General features: G+C 55.4%; 1 protein-coding gene across 3 annotated transcripts in view; it reads left to right on the forward strand.

Annotated features, from left to right (window-relative positions):
- Positions 1-5,738, forward strand: part of APLP2 (amyloid beta precursor like protein 2) — a 72,658-nt gene extending 66,920 nt beyond the window's left edge. For all 3 annotated transcript variants that reach the window (XM_062197358.1, XM_062197356.1, XM_062197357.1), the window contains 4 exons: positions 853-938; positions 2,262-2,336; positions 2,692-2,847; positions 4,391-5,738. In XM_062197358.1, the coding sequence (XP_062053342.1) occupies positions 853-938; positions 2,262-2,336; positions 2,692-2,847; positions 4,391-4,492 (419 nt within the window). In that variant the 3' untranslated portion in view covers positions 4,493-5,738. The remainder of the gene's footprint in view (positions 1-852; positions 939-2,261; positions 2,337-2,691; positions 2,848-4,390) is intronic.
- The last annotated feature ends 2,615 nt before the right edge of the window (positions 5,739-8,353 follow it).

The raw sequence follows: 8,353 nt of genomic DNA on the forward strand, positions 1-8,353 counted from the left end.
GAGAATAAAGAGGGTTTTTTCCTCAGAGTTCTCTTCTCTCGGTCTCTGCTGGACCCAGTCACTGGGAGTGTTTGGAGTCTGTCATTCGAGCGCCACGCACCGGTGACGTTGGCTCGGGCCACGTCTGACCTTGGCAAGAGGAGAGTTGCTATTCTCGCTCTGCGTAGAGAAAGGTGCCCTCCACCGTGGTGTCAGGCGCTCCCTCTGCTGAGGGAACACGTGCTTCCCGTGCATGCTTTCAGAACTGTTTGCTGTGTGACCATCATGATCTGGGCACTGAGGGGCGACAGCCTACTGGGAGAGACCCATGGCGGTCCATTGCAAACTGTGATTTTTTTTTCAGTGCTGTAGCCCGAGAATGTCTCCCACAAGGAGCTGCATCCCAGGGGACAAATTGAAGTGGTTAAGGTGGGGGAGGAAATTTCAGGCAGAAAAGAATTGCCTGTGGGATAAACAGCCATGCTCGAGGCAAACGTGCCAGTCGTGGCTGTGGAGGGTTCTCCACGCGGGAGGACCCAGGAGCTGGCAGAACAGGTGTGGGGTTGCAGGTGCTCAGTAGTGTCTCGGGCGAGGGCGGTACGTGCTTTCGTGCTGGAATGCCCCGGACACGTCTGCTGGGTAGCCCACAGACGTCGTCACTGAAGGCCGGCGTTCCATTTTTTCAAGTCGGAGAGGCAAGTAAGCACTCCCTGCTCGTCCATCCTCCCCATCGGTTCTCTGACCGTGCTTGTGTCATTCATCCTTAGGCACAGTGCATCTTCCACGTGTGAATACAGTGGCGTATGGAGCCGGGGCGGGGTGGCACAAGGTCAGCCATCCTTGGACGCTCAGCTCAACTTTCTCTCCACACAGGATCTGGAGTGGCAGAGCAGGACGGGGCACTGATTGGTGCGGAAGAGAAAGTGATTAACAGTAAGAATAAAGTGGAGGAACATATGGTGAGCCCATTTCACTTTTGAGAGTGTCTAGAGCCCGTGGCCTCGTGTCACTTCCGCGTGGTGGAAGATGGAGGGACTCCACCCGCTGCAAGGCTGGCTGCCTTGTGAAGCCGGTGCACAGGAGAGAAGTTTATATTTTATTTTATTATTATTATTATTTTTTTTTTTTGGACAGGCTGAGTGGACAGTGAGAGAGACAGAGAGAAAGGTCTTCCTTTTTGCCATTGGTTCACCCTCCAATGGCCGGCCAGCGCACCGCGCTGATCCGAAGGCAGGAGCCAGGTGCTTCTCCTGGTCTCCCATGGAGTGCAGGGCCTAAGGACTTGGGCCATCCTCCACTGCACTCCCGGGCCACGGCAGAGAGCTGGCCTGAAAGAGGGGCAACCAGGATAGAATCAGGTGCCCCAACCGGGACTAGAACCCTGTGTGCCGGCGCCACAGGCAGGGGATTAGCCTATTGAGCTGCGGCACCGGCCAAGGAGAGAAGATTAAAGACCTGGTGTTCATCAGTGGCTCATCTCTTGCTATATAGTAGGGAATTGGGTTTATTACTAAAGATGCACAGAACACGCTAGAAGCTATTTCAGTGGAGTAGAGACTTAAGAACTTGAAAGTAGATTTTGATTCTTACACTGCCTTAGGTTTACTCTCCCTTTTATTCTTCTAGCATTTTCTTTTTTCTTTTTCTTTTTCTTTTCTTTCTTTTTTTTTTTTTTTTTTACAGGCAGAGTGGATAGTGAGAGAGAGACAGAGAGAAAGGTCTTCCTTTTTGCCGTTGGTTCACCCTCCAATGGCCGCTGCTGCCGGCGTACTACGCCGATCCGAAGCCAGGAGCCAGGTGCTTCTCCTGGTCTCCCATGTGGGTGCAGGGCCCAAGGACCTGGGCCATCCTCCACTGCCTTCCCGGGCCATAGCAGAGAGCTGGCCTGGAAGAGGGGCAACCGGGATAGAATCAGGTGCCCCAACCGGGACTAGAACCCGGTGTGCCGGCACTGCAAGGCGGAGGATTAGCCTGTTGAGCCATGGCGCTGGCCTCTTCTAGCATTTTCTATTACTTATATTTCTTAATTGAGTTTGATATGTAAGTGTTTTTTTGTTAATCTGTTACCCCAGGTGCAAATCCTATAGGATCCACACTCACCCCTCATTTGGAGGTTTGGGGCGTGGTTTTGGACGAGTGTGACAGAACCGCCTGGTTAGTGGGTGGCCAGCAGACATCTGCTCTCCTCCCCAAAATGATGCAGGGGTAGAGAGAAGCCATGATGTCTCCACTGGAGCTCCCCTTTACCTGCTCGCTAGTCTGATGTTTCCTGACTGTTGCAGGTCATCGACGAGACCCTGGATGTTAAGGAAATGATTTTCAATGCCGAGAGGGTCGGAGGCCTTGAGGAGGAGCCGGTACGTGTTCAGCTGCAGGACCTTAGGCCAGCTTCAAGTCTGTCTTGGCTGCTTCTCTCTTTTCTTCTTAGTTCAAGTACAAGCAGGCGAGATGCCTGGTGCTGTAAGTCCCGTGTCCAGGGAAGCTAAAGTTAAAATCTCCATGGAGATCGGAAAAAGTGGGCGTTCTCCCATGTGGATGCCCACCTGCACGGCAGCATCTTGGTGCCTCGTTGGGTCTCAGAGACCCAGCTTCTGAGGCACGTAGCCCTCCCTGAGTTACCGGGTCACGATGGCGTAGCCCTCCTTGAGTTACCGGGTCACGATGGCCAGGCGGTCGCCGGGACTCTGGTCCATGTCTGCTTTGTCACCGTAGGAATCCACGGGGCCTCTGCGAGAGGACTTCAGCCTGAGCAGCAGTGCCCTCATCGGCCTGCTGGTCATTGCAGTGGCCATCGCCACAGTCATCGTCATCAGCCTGGTGATGCTGAGGAAGCGGCAGTACGGCACCATCAGCCACGGGATCGTGGAGGTGAGGAACTGGGCGTTCTGACTTGGTCCTGAGCTGGCGTTGCCGGCCCCAGGGCTGGTGGCGCCGGTAGAAATTGTGTGATGCAAACATCTTAACCGCCCGAGTAGTGGATGTGCTGCTCTCCTCGGTTTAATTTCTCACTGGGTTATTAGGCCCCGTTTTGGAAGCCGGCCACAACTGAATTACGTTGATCCCGTTACAGTGGGCTGCTGCCCACTGTCAGCATTCATCCGGGCCTTGACTGCGAACGGGGAGAGCGCTAGGAACGTTCTCTGGTCCGTCTGCTTTCCTCAGCATGTTAGATCCGTGAGCGTCCAGGGCTGCTGCCCCTGCTCTGTCTCCCACGGGACAGTCGCCTTTACTTATTTACTGATTTCTCTGTGTGTTTGCCTCTTATTTGGAAGGCAGGGACAGAGATCTCCCATCTTTTGGTTCACTCCCGCAAATGCCCACAACAGCCAAAGCCAGGAACTCAGAATTCAATCCAGGTCTCCAAGACGGGTGGCAGGGACCCAGCACCAACACCTGCCACATGCTCCCCTTCCCCCTCGCACCCCCGCCCCAGCCACACGCCCCGTGTGTATTAGCGGGGAGCTAGAATTGGGAGCACAGCTGAGCCTCAAACCAGGTGCCCACTGTTGCTCGCAGGCATCCCGAGTAGCATCTTAGACTGCTGGACCAGATGCCCCGCCCCCTCGCCATTCTTTTTTGTTGGCATTGTTGTTCAGATTTATGCGTTTGAAAGGCAGAGTGGCACAGCGAGACGGAGGGACAGATCTCCCATCCACTCCGTTCACTGCCCAAATCCATGCCAGCAGCAGGTGGGGCGGGGCCTGGCCAGAGTTGGGATCTCTGCTGCCTTCCCAGGAAGGTGGTTCAGCAGCGAGGCAGCCAGGGCTCATACCAGCGCTCTGCAACGGGACGCGGGTACCCCCAGCGGCAGCCTAACCCGCTGCGCCACAGCGCGCCTCGCTCCCCTCCCTGACTCTCCTTAATGGGGAGGAAAAAGCCAAAGACCGGCAGGCGGTCTAGAAAGGCGCAGGCAGGGGTGTCCGTCCTGGCTTCTGCTCGCTTGTACTCGGAACTTCTGGCCTCTCAGTTTTTGGCGGCTGGTGGGAGTGCCCAGCCTCTCGACTTCAGAAGAAAAATTCCAGTATGTTCTTGGAAGTCGTTCAGACGCGTGTCTTAGTTTATTTGATTTTATCTCCTCTGGAGCCTGGCCTGGGGATAGAACTTCAGAGCTAGAAAAGGCCAGCGATCACACGGCCGTGCTCCTTGTTTCGTAGCTGAGAGTTAGGCGAGCGGCTTGCCTCTGGCAGACGATGGCTCGCCCGTCCCTGTGGTGCACTGCCTTCTCCCGCTCGGGCTGCGCCCTCAGGACTCCGGCCCGAGGAACCTCCCTCTCTGGCCCCCTTCTTTTCTTTCTCCTCCTCCTGCACCCCCACCCACAGAATTGGGACACTGGGCTGCTTTTGGTCTCTGGGCCCAAACAGCTCAGGCCTGCCCTGGGCCCTGCAGTGACCCCCGACCTTTGTTCTCCCAGGTGGACCCCATGCTGACCCCAGAAGAGCGTCACCTGAACAAGATGCAGAACCACGGATATGAGAACCCAACCTACAAGTACCTGGAACAGATGCAGATTTAAGTGACAGGGCCGTGGCCCCCTGGCCGGAGCGGGGTGGTGCAGGTGGGCCGGAAGAGGCCCAACTTCGGGCTCGACACCGACCAGCAGCCGCTGCCCGAGGGCTTCGGCTGCCATCCTGACCTCCCGTGTCGTTAAGACTATGAAGTACTACTGTAGAATTGCAATTCCATTCTTTTAAATGGGTGAAAAAATGTTAATATAACAGTATATGATATATAAACCTTAAGTGAAATGGAAAGATCTATTACAGATATTTGACTGATGCCGTTTTCTTTTTAAATTAATCAGAAGAAAACCCACTTCTCTTGTATCGTCTCTCACATGCGCTGTCTCTATGGAAACTGTTGATTTTCATCTGTAGACTGTATACGCAGACCGTTTGTTCCAGTTGCATTGTACACGCCGACTCTCTAGGCCCCTTCACTGTCCTGGTTTTTATTAGGGGAAACACAAGACCAGCAGGAGAGAAGGCAGCACTGTCTCTTAAAAATGCGCTCCGAAAGCTGCCGAGAACGGGAGTGGAACCAGGGACCTGCCGACCGCCCCTGCGGCTCCCGACGCCCTCTGAGTGGTGTTAGAGGACCGGTGCGACTGCTGTGTGGCCGGCGAGGTTCAAGGCCTGGCGCCCAGCATCTCAGAGCCGGGCCCGCCGCTGCTTTCCTTCCAAATCCAGTTCTTCCACGGAGCAAGCCGCCAGCGTGTGTCCGCTCCCGCCGCCGGCTGCCTGTAGCTCTTTACCCTTCACCTCCCCTCCCACGTCCACCCACGCGTGTGGTCTCTTCCCTCCTCGGACGTTTCCCACCCACGGCACCGGCTCCTGGCCCTCTGCCAGTCCCTCGGAGAAGACCCCAGGACGCGGGCGGCCGGCGGCGGAGGACGTGGGCGGTGTGTTGCTGCGGCGTGGGCGGAGTGCGGGCAGTGCGTGAAGCGGCCGTGTGGGCGCCGCCGAGAGCCTGGCAGGTTTTGTTCCCTTCACGAGTCTTTGTAAAGCTTGTATAGTTGACGCTGACGCTCACGGCTCCTTCCTTTCTTTTTTCTTCTTTTTAATATGAAGGTTCTGGTAACCTGTGGTGTATTTTTGTTTTGCTTTCCTGTGACTTTTTTTTTTTTTTCTCCTTCCTCTCCTTTGACCCCATCCATGTCTCTTCCCACTATGCACAGATTAAACTTCACCTGCAAACTCCTTAATCTGATCTGTGGAGAATGTACAGCGTTTAAACACATCAATAAAATACTTTAACTTCCACCGAGCCTCCGCCTCTTACTGACCGTGCCCTTGACCTGTGGCGAGACTGTGCCCCGCCCACCGTCAGGTTCACGGGCGTCTTCCTCAGAGGGGCCTCGGGGGGCATAAATCCACTCAGGTCTCCATTCTTGCGTTTGAATGCTGTTTTTCATTTCTTTCAAAAAAATAAATAAATAAAAACAGAAGGAAAGTCTGCCACAGCACTGGCCCGGCGAGGTTGAAGGCACCAATACTTATTACCGCGCAGCTCTCCTTACTGATACGGGGAACAAGGTCCAGGGTGGACGGCTGCATTCTGAACGAAGCGTTTGCAGCCTCCATGTCCGAGTCTCTGCAGTACCTGCCTCTGGGAGGCTGTGTCTCCTCATTGCAGGGGTGGAGCTGGGTCGTTGGCCTGAAGCCTCCTGCTAGGTGGGGGCGGTGTCCGCGTGTGGCCTACGTCTCTATGCTTGGCTGCACGGAGGAGGGTAAAGTTGGAGGCTCATCTCAGACTGCCCGCCCCAGTGCGGCAGAGCGCAGTTTGGAGAGATGGAGCACTTAAGGCCTCAAGCGCGTAGACGGGCACATGTGCGTGTGTGCCCGAGGGACTCTTCTCTAGTATACTGGAGTAGGAAGAGAGCGTTCTGTGAGCCCCAGCCGGGAGGCAGCTCGGTGTGCGAGCCGGCTCAGCAGGCTGGTTCTTCAGCCCCTCCTGCGGAGGCCACATTGGCCGCTCGCGTTGCTGCCAGGAGACTCGCAAGGAAGTAGGGGATGGAAGGACAGATTTTGAAGCCAGTTTCTCCCCGAGTGCTGTGAAGCGTTGTCCCCTCGCCCCCACGACACACCAGCTGGGCGCAGTGAGGTGCAATTTCTTGGTCCAAGTGCGTGTTAGCAGACCAGCCGCACATATCTGAGTGCCTGCTGTCTGCTTGCAGTCTCACACACAATGCCTCATCTAATTGTCACCATTGGGGACACAGTGCAGGTGTTCTGGCCTCCAGGAAACTCAGATACGTCCAGTGTCTTGATGTCTGGAATGTCTGAAGGGTCGGGACTGCCCAGTGGCCTCGCCCTAGACTGGCTCCGCTCAGCTCCTCGGTGGCACAGCCACCTGGGTACTGGGAGAAACTTACCTCCTGGTTTCTGCCTAGTGACTCAGCTGTGACCTCTGGGGAATGTGGCCCTGCCCACATTGCCATCAGCCTCAGGTGCTGGCTGTGCCCGCGGCTGACTTGGGGCGAAGGTCTTCCTGCCTGCCTGTCTGCTCTGAGGTGCAGCTGAGGTCTGCATGAGTCTCGGGTGTCGCGTTGATCTGCTCCAGTTTTGGGTGCTGTGACCATGAGGGGGTGCAGATTGGGTCGTAACGAGCCCCTCAGATTTGAGCAGGCCAGGGTCCACTCACAGGAGTGTATTGTCTTACTCGTGAGAAGGCCCGGGCCTGGGCAAACTGGATGGAAGGAACTAGAAGGGACCTGATGACTCGCTCTCTCCTTTCACAGTTGGGACATGGCCACAGGTCACAGGCTGGTGGCCAGTGGCAGAGCCTGGGTCTCTTTATCTGGGACAAAGAGGAGTAGTCCTGAGACAAGGAGAAGAGTATGAGGCCTTGTTCCCTGCTGTGAGCTGGGGAAGTGCTGCCTGTCCTGTCCGCTGGGGGTACTTAGTTTTTTTTTTTTTTTTTAAAGGTTTATTTATTTGAAAGTCAAAGTTACACAGAGAGAGGAGAGGCAGAGAGAGAGAGAGACAGGTCTTCCATCCGCTGGTTCACTCCCCAATTGGCCGCAATGGCTGGAGCTGTGCCAATCCGAAGCCAGGAGCCAGGTGTTTCTTCCAGGTCTCCCACGCAGGTGCAGGGGCCCAAGGACCCAGGCCATAGCAGAGAGCTGGATCAGAAGTGGAGCAGCTGGGTCTCAAACCAGCGCCCATGTGGGATGCTGGCACTTCAGGCCAGGGTGTTAACCCACTGCACCACAGCACCGGCCTCGGTACTTAGTTTTTGACAGGCAGTCACAACCACAGGCTATATTGGTGCAGCCAGGGTGGAGCTGTCGGGCTGTCCAGGAAACAGAACCAGACTCAGGCTGGGTGGTGACTTTTCCACTAGAGAATCCTCAAGATGGATGGGGTGCAAAATGATTGAGGAACTTGCTGGAATACCGCGGCCAGGACCACCCCCATCTCGTTCAACCTAAAACACTGCAGTCACAGCCTATCATTAGGGCAGTGGCATCCACTCAACACAATTTCTTTTTTGAAGATTTTATTTATTCATTTGACAGAGTTACAGACAGTGAGAGGGAGAGACAGAGAGAGAGGTCTTCCATCCGCTGGTTCACTCCCCAACTGGCCACAATGACTGGAGCTGCGCCAATCCAAAGCCAGGAGCCAGGAGCTTCCTCCTGGTCTCCCACACAGGTACAGGGGCCCAAGGACTTGAGCCATCTTCCACTGCTTTCCCAGGCCACAGCAGAGAGCTGGATCGGAAGAGGAGCAGCCAGGACTAGAACCGGGCCCATATGGGATGCTGGCATCACAGGTGGAGGATTAACCTACTGCACCACTGCGCCAGCCCCTCAACACAAATTTTTAAAAATTTGTTTTATGTATTTGAAAGGCAGAGCTACAGAGAGGGGGAG

The sequence above is a fragment of the Lepus europaeus genome, chromosome 7 (genome assembly GCF_033115175.1).
Source record: "Lepus europaeus isolate LE1 chromosome 7, mLepTim1.pri, whole genome shotgun sequence".
Lineage (NCBI taxonomy): Eukaryota > Metazoa > Chordata > Mammalia > Lagomorpha > Leporidae > Lepus > Lepus europaeus.